At 41.1% G+C, this 25,245-nt stretch overlaps 2 protein-coding genes across 6 annotated transcripts in view; one reads left to right on the top strand and one right to left on the bottom strand.

Annotated features, from left to right (window-relative positions):
* aralar1 (calcium-binding mitochondrial carrier protein aralar1) lies at nucleotides 1-24,922 on the bottom strand. 2 transcript variants are annotated; one of them, XM_084606467.1, is made up of 18 exons: nucleotides 24,824-24,922; nucleotides 24,630-24,686; nucleotides 22,705-22,764; nucleotides 22,491-22,633; nucleotides 21,812-21,927; nucleotides 21,573-21,712; nucleotides 21,299-21,445; nucleotides 19,822-19,963; nucleotides 18,900-18,996; nucleotides 8,104-8,194; nucleotides 6,988-7,063; nucleotides 6,639-6,847; nucleotides 6,425-6,505; nucleotides 4,792-4,932; nucleotides 3,841-3,979; nucleotides 2,717-2,875; nucleotides 1,269-1,359; nucleotides 1-1,164 (listed from the first exon to the last, which is right to left on the bottom strand). In XM_084606467.1, exons 1-18 carry the CDS (start codon nucleotides 24,905-24,907, stop codon nucleotides 1,008-1,010), a joined length of 2,130 nt encoding a protein of 709 aa, XP_084462593.1. In that variant the 5' UTR covers nucleotides 24,908-24,922; the 3' UTR covers nucleotides 1-1,007. The 2 variants fall into 2 exon arrangements, with proteins under 2 accessions (XP_084462593.1, XP_084462594.1); XM_084606468.1 differs by lacking the exon at nucleotides 24,630-24,686.
* The window catches only part of Hat1 (histone acetyltransferase 1), a 28,442-nt gene continuing 28,078 nt past the window's right edge, over nucleotides 24,882-25,245 (top strand). The window contains exon 1 of one of the 4 annotated variants that reach the window (XM_084606469.1): nucleotides 24,882-25,021. In XM_084606469.1, coding sequence (XP_084462595.1) covers nucleotides 25,009-25,021 — 13 coding nt within the window. In that variant the 5' untranslated portion in view covers nucleotides 24,882-25,008. Of the gene's footprint in view, nucleotides 25,145-25,245 lie in introns of all 4 variants that reach the window. The other 3 variants (XM_084606471.1, XM_084606470.1, XM_084606472.1) reach the window with 3 other exon arrangements.

Consider the following 25,245-nt stretch of genomic DNA (forward strand, 5'->3'; position numbering starts at 1 on the left):
TTGAAAGTATAACATTCAACTTTTAATGCTTCTGTACAGATGAAACTGCCATATGCTACCACTGAGCTTGAGAGAGAGAAAATAAAATTAATAAAACTACAGAATCTAGGTGAAATTAAGAGTGGTTACACCCGCACCACTGCCAGGGACAATGCGTTAAGAGCTACTAGTGTGACTAGGACTGCTGAAGCAGAAAAGGACAGTCAGTATTTCCATCATATTTGCATGGCAAAACCATCAAGCAATAGATTCAAAGTACTCAACCGGGGTGGCTTAATTGGCAACCTGATGATGCAAAACCTCGAAAACTGTTTATATGCACTGCCATTTCTAAGAAAACTTGACAACAAAAAAGTTTAAAAGAAGCCTTTGTAGCGGTAACATCCCACTCGGCTACTGGGCATTCAGTGGCATACTCGGCACTAGCCCATCAAAAATTAAAAGCATGACTTAACAAACGCATGTGCACCAGTCAACTTCAACAGCAAAAATACAGCTGCTCATAAAACGCGATGCAATGCTCCTAATTACACCAAAATGTCACCGGCTTACATGGAGGAATGAACACAACTTTACTACCACGTATAGATGGCCTTGCGTAAAGAGTTATTTGCTAATGAACACAGAGGCATGCCGGTACCATGTTTGCATCGCACACCACCCCACATATGCTAAGAAAAAAAATTCGAACATTCCGAGACTGAAAGTTAAAACCTTCTCAGCACCACTTGTTCTCATTCACACTCATCTCTCTACACAGTCCAACCTTGAAAAACATTCGGTTCATAAGCACATAAGGTGGTCAGGGAAAGTAAAGCGGTTCAAAAGACACCTTTAGAACAGTGGCACAGTGATAATATATGCTAAAAACCAGGGGGCATTTCAAAGAGTTCCTTGCCTATGCTACCGCTGTGTGACTGAGCAAGTTTTGTACACAGTACACTAGGGCAGCGGGTTTGTGGACGCGCGCAAAGCCAAACTTCGTTCACTAAAAAAAAATGTGCCCTCTAGGCGACATTGTATCGAGGCAGAAGAAGTCCAAATTTGGTTTCCATCCCACTGAATGTGGCCAAGGCGACCCGGTAGCCACCGATGTGGTCGGGGTTGGAAGACTTGATTTCCCCGGCCTGCACGGGCACCTTAACTTGTGACCCTGTAGGCCTCCTGTCGAAGCAAAAAGGTGCCAGGTGTTTAGTTTCTGCCTGAGTAACATACCATGGGAAGCAGAAGAACGGTTACAAATTTCGCCCCACAAGTTCCCGGCTTACCTCCCTCCAAAGTCAATGTAGAACAGCCTCTGGAGGATCTCGTATGTCAAAAGTGTGAAGCCAAACTGTGGAGCTGACCGGAACACACGAGCTGCAATTGAATGTAAGCCAGAAATATTACAAACATGCCAGGAAGCCTGTGAAATGCATCAAAGCATGATGGTTAACAGCACAAAGCCAAGAGCGGTTGCCAGATTTCAAACAAAAATATTTTATTGTCACAATTATGAAATCTTCAGGGAACACACTGTGCTGATTCTAAATATGTGACTAAATTTCGTGTGAAACGATTGCTTCAGCAATTATTTCTCTTAAGAAATTTTGCTGCAGACAACTTGCTGAAATACACATTGCTTGTTGCTCTCGAAGTCAAGGAATGCAACAAGTGTGAAATCATAAATCTGCCTATAATGCAACTAGAATTATAGGGTATCGAAGGTATCACTTCAGAAACGGGAAGAAAAAAAGTTAATATTCCCATTTCTGAAGTGGTAGATTCAAAATCCTATAACTCAGGTTCTGTGGTAGGTAGGATTCAAGACAAATAGCATGCATTTCAGCGGGTTGCCCGCAGAAAGATTTCTTAAATGTGCTGCACGAAAGTTTACATAAGCGCTTAAAGAATTGTTTATATCAAATTAGATTGCATATTTAAGGTCAGCATACAAAGATACATGTATGAAAATTTAATAATAGTGGCTTCATAAATAAAAATTTTTCTAAATCCAACTCCCACCTCGGGAGTCTGGCTGATGTGGTTACGGGGTCCAACATCCCAAAGCAACTAAGGCCACGAAAGATGTGACAATGGAGGGCTCCGAATAATTTTGATCCATGATATCCTTCTTACATCTTCTGCATTATGAGAATCTCGACAGCTCTTAAGTGGAAAGCTTTCACAAATTTGAAATTAGAACACTTTTGACCAAAAACAAGCAAAGCTGCAAGGTGCTGCCAATCAGTAGTCTACTAACAGCACATGTAACCGAGGTAACAATTGTGATTACATTCCACAGTGGCTCAGTGGTTAGGGCAATTGACTCCTGATCCCAAAGACGTGTATTCAGTCCCACGGCTGGGATGATGGGGATGGGCTTTTTAATGGTGGCAAAAACCAAGGCGCCTTGTACTGTGCAATATTGGCGCACATCAAAAAACTTCAGGTGGTCAAAATTTGTCCTCCACTACGGCACCCCTTTTAACCAGAGTTTCTTCGGAATGTTAAAACACTATTAACCAAATCAAATAGCTGTCTTTAATTGCACCTGTGGTATGAGAGGTCACAGCTGAAAACGGCCTTCATTACGGAGTATGCCCTCGGTTCTGTCATAATAATGCTGAACTTTGAGGCACCACAAATAAGCTGATTAGTAATAGTAACTAAAGTCAGGGCATTGAACTATTCTGATAGCAGGCACATCTAAGGATAGCACTGCTCACGTACGTACCTGGCCCTCCCTTCCAGAAAGCCTGTCCACCTTCTTCTTTCCAAATCTTGCGGCAGGCATCCATGACGCCAGAGTATGTGGTCTGACCTTGCCGGGCGGCCACTTGTAGCCTTGTCTTGATGACATCTGCCGGTGTCACTAAATACGCGGCTGGCACACCTGCCAAGAGCCAACTAATTGTCAGCACGAGTTCGGCACAAACGAAAACGCCAACACTGCAAAACAGTGCTGCGTTCCACGAGACCTCTTTAGGCATCGCATATTGGCCGGAAACTATCCTTGTATACTATCCTTATAAGGATAGCAGAAATGGTTCTAATGCTTAGCTTAAGGCAGAAGAGGAAATGAAGAAAAAATACTCTCTACAAGCATCTGGCACTGCAATAATACAAAGTACATTTGACATTAAAGGAGCATTGAGAACAATTGCAAAGCCAGAACATTCGTGTAGTTCAATTTCTCAGCATTCAAGAATATACCCTGCAGAAAATATTAGTAACAAATATGGCAAAAAAAATAAAATAAATAAAGCAAGATATTGCAGGCCATTAAGCTGACTTCGCAATGCAGACATCATTTTGATGTCAGCGAGCTCCTGTGGAGCTTAGCAAAGAACTATGGTACCAGGAAATGACATCCTGCTGTCAATGAGCATGGTCTTATATGATGTCGACAAAGCCACAGAGCTGCAGTCAAACATTGGCAAGCCTATAGGAAGGCCAGCTCGGTGGTTTTTGCAATCTGGATTAAAATGGCTTGCAGTAAGCAGCAATGTATAATTAATGATTTGCTGATGCTACTTGCGTTAGATAATTGAGAGCTTTTACAAGACTGTACGGTTGGAAACTCTAAAGCAGTGCCACTTTAAAGTCCATTCAGTTTTACCTTTGTGCACCCAGTGAATAATGGCACCATTTTGGAAGGAAAACTTAAGAACCACTGGTGAAAGAAAATTGGTTAAACACAGGCCCCACTGGGGTCACTTAGTGTTTCTATAGGTGGAAGCCATGAGAACCCATCTTATGACCCCTCAATCACATGCCAAACTGTCTTGGTAAAACATTTGTTAAGCAATGGTCAAGCCATCATTTGCCGACAGCCGAGGAACAGCTGAGCGGAAGCACCTGCAATCACAGCAGAGAGGAGCAGAGAGCCGGGTCCATTGTGGCCCATCTCGTCTGCGAACTTTAATTTGCAGTGCGCATATGTTGGGAAATATATGGCCGAAAAGGGGATGTCTCGCAGGAAGCATGCTCGGGAGCCCTGGAATGAAAAAAAAAAAAAAATCAAATAATCAGCATCCATTTCTTACTGAATTCAGCTTTTCTAGCTACAGACAAGTACCCACAGATTGTTTACAAAAAGGGATCACCAATATCTTAACCTTACTTAATACTTTGATTACGATATTTTGCTTTATTAGCGTATTTTTTACTTCAATATGCCCGTTTTATATGCTATATTATGCAAGAATTTGTATCTTCCCTACATGCGCGGCTATGTGCTTAGACAACCATCGTGCAGGTGTTCATAACATAAAATTATTGTGATGAAAATGGTTTTGGCTGTTGATTCAGGCAGTTCAATAATTCGAACTCTCAGCTAATTTGAATACTTTCTGGTCCATTGAAGGCCGAATTAATGAGAGTTTACTGTATTCAACAGCGATACGACAGCCTCATCTGGGTTCAAGTAGGTCTATCCTGTACAATAAACTGGTATATGGAACCCTGTATAAAATTTATACTGGATTATTCAGTAGAATATACACTTACGCACAATTCTAGTTAAATCTTATTTTAAAATAAGCAAGATGAACAATGTTTGCTTTTCTTTTTTATAATTTTCCATTTTTTTCACTAATCATATATTCAAAATTTGATTCAATGTTCAGAGGCATTTTTGACACTCGCACGCCCATACAAATCAGTATTAATCAAGAGATTCCATCTGAGATCCCCATCAATGACAGCACATTTTTTATTCAAAGAATGAATCAAATTTTTGATGACTCCATTCCTTTCACAGTAGACTAGCTTAAAAAGCATGACAACAAAATGCAGACGGAAGCATGCCTTGTACAGTCCTCTAATTCCCAGGTCCTTGATAACTGTCCACGCCCTGACTTTAGCGGTGGACGCTATCTCTCCGGCAACTTGAAGACGGATCTTGACAATTTCCAGTGGGTTGGTGAACATCACTTGTGAAGCACCAGCCTGAAATGAAAGGCAAACAAGAATTAACTCAAGCACAATAACCTCAGGAACAACGGAATTATTCTTCAAGGATAAATCAAAGCCTAGCGTATTAAAAAGAATTACATTAAAGCCGTATGTTTCAGTGTATAAGACGCGGCCTTTTTCAAAAAATTTTGCTGGTGTGTCTTTTACAATGGTGTGTCTTATAAGCAAATTTTTCGTAGTTATTTTGCGAGTTCGGACATTGGGAATTTACTTGGGTTGACGTTCAAGCTTGTTTCACCAAAAATAATATCACTACCGATCACACAGTTGTAACACCGCGATACATCAACATGGGGATTGCTGTGCGCAACTTATTTAGGTGAACTTTATCATGAAACGCCGGTGATGACGACTTCCACGATTACAAACATGCGGCCATCTCGGACGCCCCAAGCATAAGTTTATAAAGTGGATGGGTGGGGCGCGAGTGTTGGCTTTTTCGATCCCTTCGAGCTGCATAAAGACTTCTCACAGGTACCATGCATTCCGCGATGGTAGCGCAAGCGTGTTTAATTAGTCTCGTTAGCCTAACTGGGTAAATTGGGGTGTGTCTTATGTACCAACTTTTTCATTAAAAGCCTGCATAATAGCGGGTGCGTCTCATACACCAGAAAATATGGTAGCCATTCATCTTATGTGATTTTGAGGTGAGGTATCAAACATTTGCTGAACTTGGAACACTGTATGAAAATGGAGCACAGTGCTGAGAAAATTTATTGGTTAGCTCTGTGCTGTTCTGCTATCTGGAAGGGGCGCAGACCTTGTCAAGCCCTTGTTATAATTTTTGCTTGGCCCCCATCGACATTAAGCCCGTCCAGTGGACGCAAGATGCTGAAAATAAATTTAAACTTCACTTGACTTGAATGTGGTGCCACCCTGACATATAAGTAATTCTAGAAGCTTCGTAAAAAGCCTCGTAAAATTTAATACATATGATGACTGCCATTACTGAGTCACTTTCCATGCCCCCGTTGCACAGTTCCCTTACAGACAGAATTAAAAAAAAAAATGCATTTTGACAGGTATCACATTTTTTCATTCAAGAACAAGATAGCACTTTAGCAGATGTCTCAACTTACTGTTTGGCAATGCAAATAGAACAGCAGCTCTCACAATAAGAAAGTCAACCATGCTCATTCTGTAGCTGTTGGCTACAACAAAGATCATTTCTGTATATACTCCCTCCCCTCAAGAGCAAAAGAAGAGTCTCAGAAAGCATTAAAGTAGTAGCACGTTCCACCGAACAGTGATGTAAAATTCCTAAGGAAACTGCTTTTGAAGAATGAGGGGGGGGGGGGGGGGGGGGGGAACCAATTCTTTATTTTGGTGGCAATCCAAAAAAGCCTTTCATAGTGTCCTTATTAAATAACTACCTCGTCTTATGCTTGAGTGATGCCTGCATTTGTCCCTTCTCTCAAGTAACCCTCCCGTGATTTGAAAAGAAAGACAACAGTGCAGCACATACGCATCCTCCGGCCAAAATCTCTGCCCAGGCCGGAATTTCTCCTTTACCGCTTGTCAATTTGTCCCGGACCAGGTCGTTAACCTGGAAGAAGGTGGTCACAACAGTCACAAGCTGCAAAGAATGGCTACTACTGCAAACACAAGGAAGTGAAAGTAGAACACAGTTCTACTAACCAAGGCAATATGGAAGCGCTCAGGGGAATGAAACTACTTACCGTGAGCTTGATGGCCTTCTCTGGGCAGACGCCCACCAGTTGAGGTAGGAGGCCTCGGTAGAGGCCAAAGAGGCCTTCATGTCGGATGACCTTGCTGGCACAGTCCCAGCTGTTACGGTACATCAGCTCCCCAATGTAGGAGCCTGTTCGCTGGTTCTGCATACGCGTTTTCACCAGGTCTATGGGGTACACCACCGTGGCTCCTGCCGCTGTAATTAAACAACGCCGGCAATTTCTTCACGTGCTGACACCCAAAACACAGTTAGCAGCATGCATGCAGTGAAAAAAAAAAAGACCGCTCAATTAACTGCGCACAGAAATTTCATAGTTGCCGGTGCCCAGTACTTACCACCAGCGATCGAACCAAGTGTGAACCGGTAGACGCTTTCTAAAACTTGGACTCCAACGCCCCTCTCATCAGGGCTCTGAAAGTAAACACACACAGCCCACTGCAGTCACAAGCCTGAGCTATGCTTAGTGTAACATACGTGTCACCTATGCTCATTCAAGGGCTGCATTTTAGGGTGGGGGGGAATGATGATACGATGTGGACACAATGATGGGTGCAAGTTAACCACTCAGAGTAAATTAGGTCACTAGACTACTGTGCTACTTTAGTGGCAGACGTCATTTGATTCTAAGTTGTTAAGATTTTCTTAAGATCTGGTGCTTGTGGCGGTTTGACCGACAGAGTGGCGTCAATAAGCTCCATATGCTACCTGTGATAGTCGGTGTGGGGTGGCCTTTGACTAGGCTGCCTTTGCACATGCATCGCTGCAGAATTCCTAATTAACATTTTCAATGGGGTGGTGGACAGGAAGGCACCCGTGCGCTGCGCGATGTCAGTGCATGTTAAAGAACCCCAGGTGGTCGAAATTTCCGGAGCCCTCCACTGCGGTGTCTCTCATAACCTGAGTCGCTTCGGGACGTTATGTTCCACAAACCAAACCAATAATATGTTCCTCTTAATGTGAGATTGTTGTAAGTGTGGTAAACTGCTACCAAGGTTAAAGATTTTGATTAACTGTAACCAGATTCAAAGCACCCTTTGCAAAGCCTAGCAACAGTGACCGAATGTCATAATACTCAACAATGACGCATCGCCATAAAAAACAGTGCCACAGAACAAGCTAGCAGCACTGATGCACCATGCGTTCATAGTTCCAAGATGAGGCCAGTGCAGGGGACAATGTGTTCATGATCATACCAAGTGTGACAGGCAATTATCATCTATTATCTGTCAGCGGAATATACTAGTAGACGAAAAAAAAAAAAAAAGAATAGTATGCATGCATGAAACAGTTTTTATGGCTGGCTTTTTTCTTTTTTTTTTCGAATTTCTGGCTGCCAAGTCCTTACACAAGTATACATGGTACTCCTAATGCATGTTTTAAGTTAGAAGAGATTAATTTGCTAAGGAAATGGTAAAAAAAAAAAAAAAAAAAAAGTGGCCATACACACTCACCTTAACTGCCTTCACTTCAGCAATGGGCCTAGAAAGAAACCTGGTCGGCCTGTAAGGGGCTATTCTCTCCAAGTCTTCATATGTTACACGCCTGAAACCATGCAAAAAAGAAAGGCAGAAAAAATGTGCTTACGCTGCCTGGTGGGGGGTAAACTAGCTAGTACTATGTTGATTCAATAAATGAGCACAGTGATCGCCACACACAGCTTTTCAGCATGCAGACTTGTACTATCACACTGAGAGTCCTTCGAGTGTCCAATAGAATGAGCAGCAAAAAATAGACAATGTGTCTGTATGCTTTTTTATCCAAAGTTAGTTAGGGCTGGAAGTAAGAGATGCTACATTGTGGTAGGTTCCGGAATAGAGTGATAAAGGTCTGTGGAAACACAAGGAAAGTCCGTGAGATTCGCTACATTAATGGCTGGTTTTCCTGGTGCACGACAACCTCTTTCCAAATGCCATTCACACAGAGTTGACCTCCGAAAAAAAAAAATAATAATAAATGGGCGGGGGACTGCCTGATAACAATTTGCAAAAAAAAAAAAAAAAAAAAAAAAAGCATATTGGGCTGCGAGGCAGTGAAGCCTCACTTTAAGAAGCCTCATGGTGACATTCCAGAAAAAAACTAGGTGTGCTAGGTTAAAGTCTAACATTTTTTACTGTAAGAGCACAAAAGAAACTGCTTCTCTGCAATTACTGACACGATGGCCAACAAGTGCTAAGCAGACACATCCGTTTACTGACAACTGTTTGGCAGTATATGCTACAAAAGTGCTCTCAAACAACTACACTTTACGCTACAGATCCTGGCCCCTCATATTCTCATTCTTGTACATGCTAAAAAGAAAAGAAAATAACAAGAAATCCCCACAAGGTCCTACAGAACAGAATGCAAAACTTTGATAGCATTTTATAGTGACAACAATAGATTTTGTAAACAGCATTTTTGAACCCAATGAGCATTCTTAAATGTGAACCATAATAATAATTAGTAACTAAAGTACTCAGATATTCAAGCGCCTTTGCATTACAACTAGCATAGGAGTGCAATCAATTATAAATATCAGTGTGCACTTCATGACTTACCAAAACCTTCCCTGAATCAAGCTCTGAGTGAAGAAAAATAGCCTATGTGTCAGCTCTGGCAGACCTGCAATTGCATGATGCTAAGCAGACAAAAGTTTTACTATGTTAACCAACTTGAAATCGCTACTATGTCCACTGGTACTGCAATGCCATCCACAATGTAACACCACTGCCTCACAGTATACAAAGCACATACAGCACATACCACATTGTCCATTTAATGCGGCCCATTGTCTTGCTGAACGAGAAGTAATCCCGAAAAAGGCATACATCATATTAGTATAAGGTGAAATGTACTCTGTTGTTATATTCCACTGTCATCCATATTCCGTATGTCACATATCATATTCCAGTAACCAATTCATGCAGGCAAACATTACTCACTGTTAGGTGTGAGTAGCACAGAAAGCACTCTGTGACTTCATTTACCGATGTCTGATGGGACAATTTAAGTAATGAACTATGCTTACTTCCAGAAAGTAATTATTGGCAGTCCAACTGTGCACAGTGTTGTCCTCCCATAGGATTTAAACCGTTTTTCCAGATCACTTTGCAACAGTAATTTGAGATTAGACAATTTTTTTTCCTTGTACAGTACACCCAGGATTTAGAATAAGTCATGCTGTGATGGCAAAAATGAAGTACTTAATGGAATTTAAAAAAAGAAAGAAAAGAACATTTTGCTAGCAAAGTTCCCAAATCACGTACCCAGAAAAAATACAATGCTGCAAGTGCAATCAGTATTCCATGGTCAAAATAACAGCACATTATAACCAGGATAACATACATGCAAAAAAAAAAAAAAAAAAAATGAAGAGCAGGTTTTCGTTTTGCTTTATTTTGTTATTACAGTTAATGCACAATTTTCTTGCGTAGTACATACTATGAGCAAAGTACCCAAGTCAGACTATATGTGTATTTTGCAATGGTAAGGTAGAAGTAAAATTTTATAACAATATGCGACTGCTTTTCTCAGTCATTTAATTTGATTATCATCAAAGCTTAGGCATAAAGTCCTGCCTCATACTTTACTGGAAGTAAGCAAGTTCAGATGGCACCCCAAGTCAGTTGAAAATTTTTGCACACGTATACATGTTATGTTGTATACATGATTTATAACACACTTTTTATTTTTTAGTGTGTGCCATCTTTTGAAGTGTCTAAAACTTGCCACCTAAGGGACACTCAAAAGGTATTTATGGTCACATTCTACTACTACAAATCTACAGAAGTGGTGTTTGTGAATATTCGAGTCAAATTTAAAGGCTCTGCATGGACCCTACAAAATACTAATGACTTTCAAAACTGCAATTAGGGTGACTTCATGTTTTTAGCCTGCTGACGTTAAGTGGGCCCTCGGGATAAGCCCTCGCTCGGTGCGTCCATGTGCTGTGAGTGGAAAGATGAAGAATCATGTTTCATTACTGAATATCGATAGCATCTACGCACTTTATAGCCTCAGTAAATATCTTCTCACGATCCGTTTAAATACAGCGAATGCTGCTGATCTGAAGTTACTGAGCTGGTGTAAATTTTGTTTAACACCCTAGAGGGTCGAACACGAAATGTTGCTAGCTCAGTAAAATTTTTGGTAAAATTTTGTGAAACTACAAGACAACTCGTACGAAACTTCTTGTCAGTGTTCTAAATTTAGCATCAGTCAAGTTGAAATATTATCAGCATGGTAATATTTCCTACACATTTCAATGATTCATGCGCATAAACGCGGCCTAACTAAATTGCTGAATTTTGCTGCAGGTACCAGACGCAATAAATCATAAGCAACACCAGGAAGTGCATACTGAACATCACCATGTGTACATCTATGAGTCGCTTGGAAAGAACTGGCAATGCTTTCAACACCAATCAAGAAAGAAAACAGGCTGTTAAGGCAGTCATTTTTGTTCTCGCCACAAAGTTCTTTCTGTGCACTCGTACGACTAAACAACATACTAATGACGAAACAATGCTGTGCAGTATAGTTGACTGGCTGAAGCTGATAACACACATTTGACTCGCAGAAAGGGCAACTCTTGGTTCTGGTAAAATAAAAGTAGCAAGAAGTCTCATAGCCACAAAGTTTGGCAAAAAGCCACAGCTAGGTAGTTAGAAAAAATAACCCTTCCTGTACCCAGAACTCCCGAATACAGGGAGGTTAGCCACGGATTTTATGAGTTAATGATATTCACAATTTTTTTTGGGGGGTACTTTAATGCTGGATTCCTCATATACATTACCTAAACAAACGCATGAAAGCTGCATGGTTATACTTTTTTTTTTTTGCAAGTATATATGAATGTTTCTGAACAGTGCCTTTCTTAATCTCAATTAATAGGATTTCTTACTGGTAACTTTTGACACTAGGGCACAGCAGAAGTTGTGTGTCGGTAAGTATGTGACCCCAGACAAGGCAGCTTAAATCTGCTGAGCTGCCACTGCACATCATACAGCTTACGGCATTATGACGTGTTATACATGAACTACAATTTCAAATATATATATATGCCATGAAGCACCATTAACGCTTCTTGCCCCGCAGATCAAGAAAAATCTCCACTCTAACCCATTCTAGCTTTCTTACCATGTAACTTTTGGATGCATTTTCAGTAGCCAACAGAGTACCATTACGGCGGAACCTCAATATAACATATTTGAATTTAAAGAGTTAACCAAACTGCGAGGCCTCTACATCTCACTGTGTAGGCAACAGTTAAGTCGGGCTTCACCGATAGTTCGTACGAGTTTGAGAACAAAATTTGTGTTGAGATATCAAGTCTTGAGAAACAATACCCCACTGCATTGCTTGCATGCATGCTCACAAGTTCTCAAAAGGAACACTGGGGTCGTAACATTTTTTTCTTGCTGCAAGAAGTTGATTTTATGAAATCTCCTATTTATGTGAAAGTAGCATCTTTTTGTTACAATGAAGTAATCTATCGGCACAGGCCAACTTCAACTTGCCCTCAGTGTTTGTCCCTTAAAGGCTTGTGCTCATGAGTATAATTCTTGCAAGTTCTCAAGGACAATGAGTATCAAGTCAAACGTGAAGTATGGTAACAAGTGTAACATTCCATGAACCAACGTTGTGCCCAGACAGGCATGAAAGGCTGCACCTTGAGACTGAGGTCACTATTGTAATGGTTGCCTAATCGAGAGATTTGCAAGTAATAGTTTGCATTAGTTGATGACACCCATTAGCGACTTAGAAGGCCCCTCTATCTCACTGTTCTAGAGAGAATTCTTCAAGAGACCGGCCATAATTGCTCATCCAAAATAAAGTTTAAAATGCAACCAGGTTTCAAACAGAAAGCATGACTTATTTATATTGAGGTTCGTCTGTAAGTTTATACTAAGCAGTAAGATGCACATTTTATGCCTCATCTTACCCCAGGTCTAGTTACCATCCCTGACAAGGTAACAAGCTGGTTTTTGATCTGAGTGTAGCTATCTTTTCCATCAGTGAAACTTTTTTCATTTCAAAACTACAAGTAACTCAATGTAATTGCTTCATTCTGCCCCTGTGAAGGATTTAATAATAACTCACGAATTTGTTTCATGCCAAGATGACACGTTTTTTTGCAAAATTAAATTGTAAGAGCAAAGGAATTCATAGCACCCACAATTAAACACCTTGTTTAGATAAACTTCTGCTGTTTCATCTAAAATACAGCAGTCTGACAAGTTTAGTTTGCACACTAAGCTTAATACAGTCATGATTTGACTACATTTTTCAAAACAAAGTTTAGCTAAGAAAAGGTGTGTTTCGGACTCACTTCAAAAACAAGGTCTTTTCATTAAGACGCTAAAGGTGGCTGAGAGACCTTTTGCATATGGTTGTACGTGTTTCACTTTCACCAACAACACTGTGTTGACACTTAACACCCACAACACAGCAAGAAATAGGCTCTGTAGAGTCCGGCTTATATCAGAATAGTGGTGAAGTGGCTTAGAGTGACAGCTTGATTAGAGTTCGAGTGCTAACAATCCAGCTATGCGATATAAAATAGAGAAGGGCCGACCTATTGAATCAGTTGGCCCTTAACCGAACCAAATCATTGATACCTCTTAAGTTTAGACAGAAATCAAGAGCAGTCAATTCTCAGTAACTCAAAGTGAAAGACGCTGAAATTTTGTTCCAAGTTAAGCAGAGTTTGTACGAAGGACAGCCTTTCGAATACCACTCTACTAAACGCAAACAGACAGTTCAGCTTGTGCAAGTTTGAGTTGAGATTCCACTGTAAACAAAACTCGGTCTGTTGTTCTTAAGCTGATGCTCAAACGCTAATGAGGCATTCACACTAAGCGTGGTCACCATCATAAGTTTAGAATGAATAAAGTTACCACCGGAAAGAGAGATATGCACCAATACTTGTGGAACACGCACACATCTAGAGATGAAACGGAGAGAGATGGATGGATATAGAGGGTGGTTTACAAGGTAATGTGTCTCCAAATTATTCTTTACTCGCTTCATATCTCGTCGAAGTGTACTCTGAAGTCTGTGCCCGTGGGGGGGGAAGTGGTTACCTGGGAACCTCCTCCTGCCTTCGCTTGTGGAGACAGAGTCCCACAAGAGGAAGGTGCAGTAGTGGGTCCCCACGGGACGCATGGTGAGAGTGCGCGCCTCTTTGCCTTCAGGGCGCTCCGGTGCACCACCGCCTCTACACACCCGTCTTTCTACAAGACAAAACCAGGTGCCTCCTGCGACACTGCCCCCCTTTGCGGGCCCCCTCTCGCCGCACGCACCGCTCTAACCGACGGAAGGATGCCCGTCGCTGCCCAAGAGGTGGTGCACGTGGCGAGAGCTTGGCGAGGGTGCCCCCCCGAGAAGCAGCAACCCTGTTAAACCGTGTGGCTCTCTTTCCCCTCCTCGCAACCCTGAGCCAACATTCTGGCACCAGAGACGTGCCCTTCCTTCGACTGCATTATTTGTTGCCCTCGAAATTGGCCAATTTGCCTCAACAGTAGTTCCACGGTGACCAGTTTGAAATCCTATGGCCAAGTTAGTGACTTGTGCTTCATAAGACACATGCTTTTGTTCATTTCAAGATTTTTGGATATCTGAAGGCATTCGCAAATTCCTAATGACAGAGTTAAGGTTGAGCTGCTATAACTGATGGTTTAGCACATCAGTATTAGTTTCTGCTCCACACCATGCGCACACACTAGAGCTAGTCCACACGTGCCATGCACATGCCACTAGCCTACAGGCTTAATTTGCAGAGGCATAACAATTAGGACTCTAGATTTAACTTTGCAACCCATATTTACGTGAAATTTTTATTCTAGAAGCGTAGCAATTGTGGTCTGGCTTCAGTCATAGTCTATAACAAAGATATGATGTCTCTGGGTCAAAATAATGGCTCTAGGATCAGGGTTCCCCACTATGTTCTACACCTGCCCTTTCTTTCATTCACACTGTTGGGGTTGCAGCTAGCAATAACAAATTCTATGCTGCCACATTCTGAGAGCAACACTGCTACACCCAGTCCCAAATGCTTCAAAAATCAATACAGTGAAGTCAAAACGTTAGAACAATGGCCATGAATTAGTGCTATATACATATAAACTACGATACATGCAGATATTGCCCCCTTTTTATGTCACTGACGCAGAAAAGAGTATAATACAAGCTTATGCAAGCTTACAAGCCAAGCTTACTTACAAGACAAATGACGCCAGAGTCAAGCTGTTTATCATCACTGCTCATTTCATTCTATCTTCTTTTATGCCTGCGTGCATGCATTGTCTCCCCAATCGTACCTTGCTGGCTTACCTCATTTTCCAAACGTTGAAACCAGTATGCAGTGTTTACAAATATCAGTTTTATATTATACAGAGCTGACACATACAGCTAAACCTTTAGCACAAAAAGCTTACTTATCTGATAAAGCCTATGTATGTCAATAAGACCTTAAAGTAATAGTTTCAAATGCTTCCAATCAACTAGTGGCATTTTTATGTGCCTGAAATAGATTTAAATATATATATCTTAATGTTCTGGTAGTAAACTCCAATTGAAAGTTTCTCTCATAAGGTCTCAAAAATACTCTTCCAGCATCAGAAAAAAAAATAGTAGCATCTCAGAAAATCTCTCTCCAACGGTGAAATCTCACCAGTTACTTAGCCAATGTCTGCATGTCTCTTTAGAGTTACATGATGGTCATTCTAAAGACTAACGCATACTATCCTGCACGGCTACTGCATTGAGAAGTTGGAACTAGTTTGAATACCAGCATTTATACATCTGCATCATTAAATAGTAATGTTTAGGAGCCACCCCCTGAATAACCTATCAAGCAAGGAACATTCGTCTGTCCTTAGCACATACTGAAGGACACTTCACCTCCATGTGACTCACAAACCCATTCACATGTGAAGAGCCATTGCGACACTTAGCAGCTAAAGGGACTGGGCACAGCAGAATGCTGTCAGCACGCAGCATTCACAGACAGTAAGCACAGTGCTTTGCAAACGTCAGAACAGAGCAGGATGCATTTTAATATTTTCACCTAGGTGCATTTTTGAAGCAGCAAATGATGAAACATATGTAAGGTCAAACTGTAGCATTGCACTTTCTGAGACACTGCATGCATAGCGATCAACGCATCACATTCCCTAATGATTCACTCAAAGACTAACAGCTGAAAATAAAAAAAAATCGCAGCACACAGGTGCAGACTAAGGAACAACGCTATATCAGCATGATGCCCCCAAAACATCATGAGCGAAAGGGATAAAGTTTAAATTTGGGCGCTATGAGGAGTGCTTACTCCCAGGTATGCTAATTATAACGGCATGAACAAAACAAAACAAAAAAGAAGCAAAGTATGGGCATGGTGCTGACACCGCATTTTCCTTGATCGAGGAAAAATGGTTACTCTCTACAATAACTTTGTCTTTGGCAAATGCGTTTTTGCTGGTCATTCCAAAACATTCAACAAGCACTACACACACACTTCACAGTGTAATAACTGGCAGCAATAACGTCTCAATAACGTCTTTCAGAGGCAAAAAACAAACAAAAAAAAAAAACTGCAGAGGTTTAAAATAAAGGATTGTTTCTGAACTAGCCTGCTACTAAAACTAAGCACAATTTTTTTTTTTCAGGCAGAGCACTTTTAGCTTTTAACACCAAAGGCGATGGTGTATAATTCATTAGCAGATAACACTTTTACTCCAAGAACAGTTTTCTCTTTTTTTTTTTTTTTTTTTTTACGCAGAAAATAAATGTTGACTTTATGTCTATAAGTGACAGTCTTGTCCCAAGTATGACCATGTTTGTGTCATTTCTATCAAATGATGCTCGATAGCTATGCAATTCGCTTGCTGTCACACGAAAATATTCAACGACATTAGCTGAAAACAACACTGTCCATCTAATGAGTCTGGGGAAATCATTCACATTTACTCTCTGACTGAATGTGTAGCCTCAACACTCAAAATTTGGTGTGCAGCATATAAATCACATCCTTTGCATTATCAAAGCTGGAAAGCAATTCATTTTCTTAGTAATAACTATGGGTGTCCGAATACTGACATTTTTGAATACGAATGTAATGCAAGCATAGAAAAAAAATTAAAAATGACTTCGAATATTGAATATTTGCACGATAACATTGCCTTGTCTCTGCTGATTCTTTTCAATTTGCCGTACAAATCAGGGTTGGGTTATTGCTTGCTTACTGCGTATAAGCACGTGCGACTGCGAAACCGGTCTCAGGAGATGGTGGAGGACTCCTGCTTCACAATTTGACGAGTACAGTTGGCTTCGAACAGGCGAGGTGAGTAGACGGGCTTGAGTGTGTACTGCCTTTTTTTAGCTGCGTCGAGGAAACTGAAGCGTATGTTTGAACAGCGATATGTGGCGAGGTTTTGCAGTAAACAGGGGAAGTCGCCTACCGATGCACTCGTCATGATCAAGGCAATGATTGATGGGCTGAGTGCAACTGTTAAAATGGCACAAAGCATTTAAAGACGGTCATGAAGCCATCCAGCCCAGCAACGGTCCGGGCACCTGTTGATGACTGCTACGGACGCCAATAATGATAGCCTGCGCGTTTTACTGAAAACATCTTGAACTTCACAGTGCCCTTTCCATGAATGCATGGCTGTATTAATGTGAACCAGCTAGCTGGTGAGTCTAGAATTCCCAGGGAAGCCCACATCATGAATCGTTGTCGGGAAATAATAAATAAGGTGTTAAAGAAAAATGCTCTTGGTTTGGAATACGGAGTTTATTGACTTTGCAGCTTCTGTTCAAGTGCAATGAGAGTGATGAGCTGAAATTCCCCAGCCAGCATAGCCAGAAATGGTGTCAAATGCGTGTTTTAAATAGCCTGCGATACCTGACAACTCCAATGTGATTTAGGAGATGAGAATTTATTAAAAACACACAAAAAGCCTTAAACAAAGCTGCATGTAGCATTCATTGCAAAGAAAAGGACAAGGTAATGCCAGAGGAAGGTTACATAATATATGCCAGAAAAGCAGAATATGTTGTGTTAATATTGTACATATGTTTTTAGGCACCCGCTGAAGTATAAACAGAAAACCTTAGCTGCCTCCACAAACCTTTACCTTACTACCTTGTTTTTTTCTTTTGCAGAAAACAAAAAGTTAGCAAAAACTTGTCGAAGCAGCAAGAAGTGTTGAATGACTTCAGTAAATAATGTTCTGCACATTATCAATTCTATAAAACTTTTTTTTTTTTTGTGATAGCAATCAATCACTTATAATACATACCTTTCCTCCTAATTATAGAAAATAAAATAGAAAAGCACCACAAGGTAACAAAAGTGTGAATCCTTGATGCATTCAATATGACATAAAGGCAACTAAATACTAATTAATATTGACAGAAGCAAGCTGAAAGAAAAAAAATAAAAAGTACCTTATCAAAAGCCTAATCTTGGTTACAAAGCTGTATTTGTAGGTAGGGCCATTCTTCTAACTCCATGACATGCAGGTAGGAAAACAAAACTATGGTCGAAACTAATAAGAATAAAAAATACTGATGTGCAGTAGTAAAAATGCACACTGCCGAGAAGTTGGAAGACAGTGAAATATTAAGCTAAGAAGAAATTAAAGACAAGCACAAAATAAATGCATAACCCAAGTGTAGCAGTGGTAGATTTAATCCCTGCTTTATTTAGAGCCTCATGCCAATTCACTGAAGCCATGCTGGACTGCCTCGTATTTGTTTGCATTCTTATTTGGCGACAAACATAGAGTGCTCACTATTTTAACTTGTATTCCAAAACCATGGTGTAAAAAACAAAACAAGAACAGCTGCATTCAAAAAGTAGTTAAACATGCAGTTTTGTCAGCAGGCCCAAGCTGCTTTTTGGCAAAAGTAAGGTATTTTTTTTCCGCTTAGGTTTTGAACAGACATAGGAAAGCTTAGAAGCATGCACAGCTACGAAGAGGCAGATTTACTGGCTCAATTTTTGGTAAGCTATAAAGAAGCTCAGAACCATGCACAGCTAACAACACAGCACAACCGTCTTATGTCGCGATATGGCTAGATACAAATTAGCAAATTCGCAACCTTTGCATAATTAGAGGGGACTTAATTTGTAAGTTGTGTTGGCTAATACTAACGCTTCCTCAGATTCAAAACACAAGCCTGACGCACAAGCAATTCTCACAGGAATGCCACTCACACACAAGTGCGCATGAAGACGATTAAAAATCGATCACGATCTCACCCTGTGGACTGATGAAGGAAGCCACCGAGTTGAAAGAGGATGTCGATTTCCAGTGGTGTAACCTGGGACATCTGCTGCGCAGCATACAGGAACTCCTCTGCAGTAAGTACATTATGATCATCAGCAGCCGAACTACGCCCACAGCATGACCAAGGTCACTCCCGTATTCCCACAATCAAGCATGTCCCATTCAACCATCACCTTACCTTCGCGAAACTCATTCGATGCTCTGCCAGCTCCTGCCATGCTTGCCTACCCTTGGAATCCATTGCAGTAGCCCTATTGACCATCTATCTTGCTTTTAAATGACATTCTTCATCCTTAACAACAGTTAACTTTCCTTCACATTACGCACCTTGTCCACGCTATTTCCTCTTCTTAATTTAAGCTGGGATACAAATGAACTTGTTCCATGACCAATTCTGCTCTTTTCCCATCTCTTAATGCCGTCAGCTTGTTTTCTGCAGCTTGGTGTGAGTATGGAAAGGCTCAGTATAGATCAAGCAAGACAAGTGAAAGATTGAGTAGCTGCAAGCAAAGCAGGCTATATGATGTGCTGATCAGACTTATAAGGCAATAATACAACGAAACTCATTTGCTTTATATTTGATGTCACTGCTCTCTACTAACTAAACTTTAAACATTTCAACATTACTCGTTAGCAGATGCCAACAAGCTGACAAGTTTGGTATTAGATGTACATTTTAGGGAGCTTGCACACAAAATCATTGGCCAGCACAGTTTCAGAATGTGAACAAGACCAGCTAATGCACCAAAACTGACTGGCATGTATAAAATTTAGCCCATTCTGCAATCTTCGTGAAAGACTCTGATTGTATATTGGGCTATTGGATAAACCATCAGGAGAGGTACAAAAACAGCATCACTGTCACACTGTTAACATAACAGATGCATAACTGACCTTTGGTAACCTCCAGAGATGTGTTTCCTTTGGTAAAGTGGAGGTAGATTTTTTTCACAAGTTCCATATTGTTGAGCAGCGAGTTGAAGGCCATGAAGTATGGAAACGTAACTTGATGACCCCCAGAGGCAGAGCCTGCAACCTGAACAATGCAAGGTATGTTACGTTAAAAGCTTCATTTTAATTAGACGGTACCCTACTTGGGACTTTCACATCTCACACCTTTGAAACATCAAACACAGCTCCTTTGCTGAAAACATTACCAATCACTGCAGGCTGCCCTATGCACGCAATTTCCTGATTCGATTCCCCACGTGTCAAGCTGTCACATGCAATTCATCAATATAGTAACTGTGCAGAAGGTCTGTTTTCTCCTCATGTTAATTAAACACTGTTGCTTTAAACCAAGTAAGCCCAAAGCGAAAATGTGTCTTCACCCCATCACTGTCCCTAGTCAGGAGTGATTAAGCAAACAATGAAAAGGAGCTCCTAGCCTAGTTTAGCTGAGATGGAGAGTACCAAAATGCACATAAAACTCGTTTCCTCGGCCAATCTTCATGACAGGACTAAAGAGAAAGTATGCAGCACGTTTTCCTATGGATATCCCGCTGTGAAGTACTTTCCTCGGCAATGCACTAGCTCAGGGGTTCTCAAACTTTTTTGCTTGGAGGAACCCCAAAAGCCTTCAAATAGTTCCAGGGAACCCCCCCCCCCCCCCCTCCCCCTCAGAGCCAGTCTCATATCAGCTGCCGGGTCAAGACGGCTCCTGTGCTTGTTCTTCAGATAGGCGAGGGCTGAAAATGCCTGTGCACATGCATATGTAGTTGCAAAGGGAAGTAAAATGTCCACTGCCCTTTCAAAGAGGCATGGAAACAGCGGAGCAGTCCCCATCCAAAATTTCACCAAGCCTTCACCATTAAATTTTTTCTATGAGAGCAGTGCTTGCCCTGAGCTCTGAGGATTCTCGCGGAACACAAGAAGACAGCCTGCGGAACCCCTGTGTTCCGTGGAACCTAGTTTGAGAACCCCTGCGCTAGCTATTTCCAATCAGATTAGTTAGGGTTGAAACATCACTATTCCATCAGATCACAGCATCCCTTTCCATCTGTTCATGATTCTCAGCTTCTACTGTTTTTCATAATTCATCGCTGTATCCTAAAGGCTCCCCTTTGTTGGAGTTATTTCTCTTTTTAATAATCCTTATACTTTTCTCTGCTAAGTTGATAAACATCGAGAAATGAAAATAACAGCAGCATTGATTAGGATAACTTTAGACTGCCACTGCAGGTGCTGCAGTCACTGGACTTACTGTGGGATAATATGAAACTGCAGGTTCCTGAAAGTAAACACAGAGCATATTCGATGCTGTTTAGAAAGCGCCTGCTAAGTGGTCAGAGACGCTTTAGCATGACAGTTCGATTAATGAATTAATTGGAATGACACAGCAAAAAAAAAAAAAACGCAAAAGACAACTTACCGCAACCAAGTTCTTTTTGACATCTTCGCTGAGCAGGTGAGACTTGACTGAGACCATGATATCGTTGAAGTCCATAGCAGCAATAACTCCAGCTCGCTTCTTGTCATACTGTTTGAATGCTTGGATGGCATGTTCTTCATGAAAGTCCTAAACAGAAGCCAGTTGGTGCACACCGCCAAAGCACGAAAGAAACGTGGTGAAAATGAACACCAGCAAACAAATACAAACATATTTTCGAGTTGTGAGCACAAGTTTAGACAAATAAAAGACTCACGTGCAAAAGTTGAGAGAACTCTGCATAGCTAACGGTCCTTGTATGATCGGCACCAAAATGTAATGTCATAAAGTCGCTCTTAAAGTCAAATGGGATCTTCTCATACAATGTCGTCTTCTTGATGATATCCTCAAATTCGTCTGACAAAGAGTGACAGACATTGCACACTTAGGTCTCACAAAAGGACTATGGTAACGTCTCTTCAGACCTCATGCAATACTGAAAGCCCACTTCATTACCGTGCGTAATCGAACCAGATCCATTGGTGTCGAACATTTGAAACGCTGTCTTGTACAGGGCATCTGGTTGACACAGAACACCTTCAAAAGCTTGAAATTCCATAAACGAAATAAGCCTAGGTACAGAAGAAACACACAGGTGCCAAATATCAAATGCATTGCAAAGTGCACGAAGACACTTTAATAAAGATTGCTTCTTATGCACTACATATGCAGAAAAAAAAATAAAAATCTCAAGTCACAATTTTATATATTTTTTTATGCTTGCAATGAGCATTCTTCTGAAGCCCAATGGCAGACACGTGAGCTCTCATCCATGCAAACATAAAAGAAGAGGTATGCATAGGCCAGAAAGCCTGTGATGCTAATGCATTGTTCTACTCTCTGCTATAATCATGCATTACCACAGAAACTTGTCACGTGACACTGAATACTGTCACAGTGAAGTTCCTTCTTCTTAGACGTCTACTGTTTAAGAAAGCTCAGCTTTGAGCTCTCTATGCAGTGTGTTGAACATCATGAAAAGCGCGAAATAAATAATGTTAGGGCAATCTTTTTTAAGTTATGTTTCACAGGAAAAAATTACTTTGCAGGTACAGAAAGCAGATGCGACGGCTTCTGCAGATATGAAAAGACAGATTCTAATTTCTTTAAAATGTGTTGCATCAACACGACTCACCCATCTTTGGAAGTGTCAAGAATGCTACCCAGCATGTTGACCGCTTGTTGATTGTACTTGGGGCCTTCATAGAGGCCAAGAAAACCTCGCACGAAGTCATTTGGTGTCATGTAACGGTTGCCTTCTTTTTCAATGCTTGCATACTGAAAAACATGAGCAATGATTAAGGGCCGAATGTGCACGGTTATTCCTACAAGAGAGGACTTATACTCACTTTGTCGAAAACTTCACGAAGCCTATCACTGTCAGCTCGTCGAACGTACTGTTGACTTGCCTGTAATATTGTGCCAGGAAAAGATAGCATCACCATGAGCCAAACAACACACACAAGGTCCAGTGCAGATGAGTTTAACGAGCACAAGCAACACAGCACAAAACTTTTCTGTGCACACCACTAAGCATGCCTCTAATGTCAGGCTCAACGCATAAATGAATTCACTCGTAAGGCATCAGCCTAGAAGAGCATGCAAAATAAATGGAACCATGCTAATTACAACCAAACTAACTTTACCCGAAGGCAACATCAACAGGAATTAGCACCAGATTTACTACGTGTTGAGACCAGAGTTTGGTTTACCAACAGGCTTTACATCCCAACACCCAAAAGACCAAGCGAGAAAGTATAAAAATATAAAAGAGGCATCATGACAATAAAGGCAATAAAAAACCTGGAACATTTTTCACACGAAACAAGGTTCCTTCCTCACTTTCTCTAAAATATTCAATGCTCACCCAACGAGGCTGTACTCGCATGGGCAGAAGATGTGGCAAAATTGTAGCAATTTCTAAATGTTTGCACAAACGAAAACCAGACATGCAGTGCCTTCAGCTAGCACACAAGTTCTTGAAATGACCTTGACAGCAGAGTTACACATGACGCCTTGGAAATGCAATGCTAGCAGCATAGCTTTAAGTTATGCATACTCAACCTGTCATTCGTTCGCAAGGGGTTAAAAAAATTAAATATGGTAATGAGACCTGTACACATAGATTAAATAGCATGGGAAAAGCAAGTATGGTTGTGATCAGCTAAAAAAAAAAAAGACCTAATAAACTTGATTCGCACAATTCTGAGACTAAAACTGATACCTACTTAACTTAATCTTAAGGTGCTTTTGGAAGTTCAACTTTATTTGCATATTCAAGTGATGAATATAAAAACCTTTTAGTGACAGTAATGACAGCTAAAAGTAAGCTTAAGATTAAAGCTAATATTTTTTTTATGTATGACATAAATAAATAAAAAAAAAGGTTGACTGTCATGCAAACCACTACATTAAATAGATATAATTATTACGCACAAAATATGCATCATCTGCTCAGTTTTGGCACAAACACATAAGGGCATATGTTAGCGAGAGTTAAATAACTGCAGCTAAAAACAAGTAGAGAAAAAAAGAACTCTGCAGGTAAAGCCAAGTTTGGCATATATATATATATATATATACAATTTCTATGGTTATAAATTCAGTTAACTGCCTTCAGGGCCAGAATAATTTGAGAACAAAATGATTCATCGCATCGCGGTGCTAAGCAGCGCGTAGACCAGTTTCACTAATAGCAGTGTTAGTATAAATTCCGTCAGTGACAGTAAACAAGTTATAACGAGGCAGAAACTATAGCTAGCCTGTCGGCGATCTATAAACGCGGTCCCCGCCCATTTCCAAAGACAGAGCGCATGATGCGGTGAAGAAGGTCACAGACACTGCGGATTAAAAATCGCGCAATTACAATATCCCGTATGTGAATGAAACGTCATCCAAGCGAAGCAGAGATAAGCTGTGAAAGAGCTGTTAACTTGCAAATCGCGATTGCAATATTTTTCATACGTCGTTGAGAAGCGCGACAGTTATAAAACATTAACGGTCTGGGTAACACGTCCGACCTTTCCGTAACGGTCGTTCTCCGAGAGCTTGGTCTATATAGGACGTCGGGAGAACGGCCGAGTGAAATAAGAGAGTTGCGAGCTGTCGGAGGCTGTGAGAAAGCTTACACGTTTCAATGATTGCTAGTCGGCAAGTGCGTTTTGCCCACAGGTGAACAGAAGCGACAACACAGAAGAAAACTAAAGCGATGAAGAGCAACGAAAAAAAAGGAAGCAAGAACAGATTCACCGGCATCGGGCTTCATATATCATACCTCGCATGATGCACGGGTGAGGAGCAAGCTCAAGAGACCGTAATCTTCCATACCGGCCTAGATACAGAAAAATGCGGGAGAAAACAAAAGGAATGCAAAGGAAAACAGGCATAACTCTACAGCATGAACTAAGGATCATGTAACGAAGGTGGTTTCGTCAGCTCGTCAACTAAACATGACAACTTTGGCCGTACCTTTTCTTCGAGCAAGGTCACTTCTGCATTCTCAGTGGCCATGATGTGAAAAGGGAAGCAGCGGTCTGCATTCCTTGCTCCCATTGGACAAATCTTTGGTGAGACGTGATTGGTGTTGGTTCTTGCCGAGAAGCGTTCGCGTCATATCCGGATGCGCGCAACGTGACTCGGCGGGAAAACAAGCAATGAAAATGGCGGGTGAGTCTTCGTATGCCGTGTTGGCGACATAAGCTTGCCATTTGGCTGCGTACCGTCGAGCTGCATATGAAAAAGCGTTTAAGGGAAGATATTTAACGGCGAAAGTTGTTTAAATGTTCGTATGTACGTTTTGCTTTCTTCGCTGAACATACTCCCGGCAGCGACCGTTACGAGAAGCGCCACCGTGTCCGTGATTACGAAGACTCTAGAAACTGTAGTGTTTA

The sequence above is a fragment of the Amblyomma maculatum genome, chromosome 6, assembly GCF_055883805.1.
Source record: "Amblyomma maculatum isolate TAMU_Amacu chromosome 6, ASM5588380v1, whole genome shotgun sequence".
NCBI classification, from domain to species: Eukaryota; Metazoa; Arthropoda; class Arachnida; order Ixodida; family Ixodidae; genus Amblyomma; species Amblyomma maculatum.

Excerpts from the sequence above, each read along its gene's own strand:
- aralar1 (XM_084606467.1), bottom strand. The coding sequence starts at position 24,907 with ATGGGAGCAAGGAATGCAGACCGCTGCTTCCCTTTTCACATCATGGCC. Across the intron at positions 21,928-22,490 it reads CTTGACACTTCCAAAGATGG|GCTTATTTCGTTTATGGAAT; the intron begins GTGAGTCGTGTT and ends TTCTGTACCTAG. Across the intron at positions 1,165-1,268 it reads TACATTGACTTTGGAGGGAG|GAGGCCTACAGGGTCACAAG; the intron begins GTAAGCCGGGAA and ends TTGCTTCGACAG.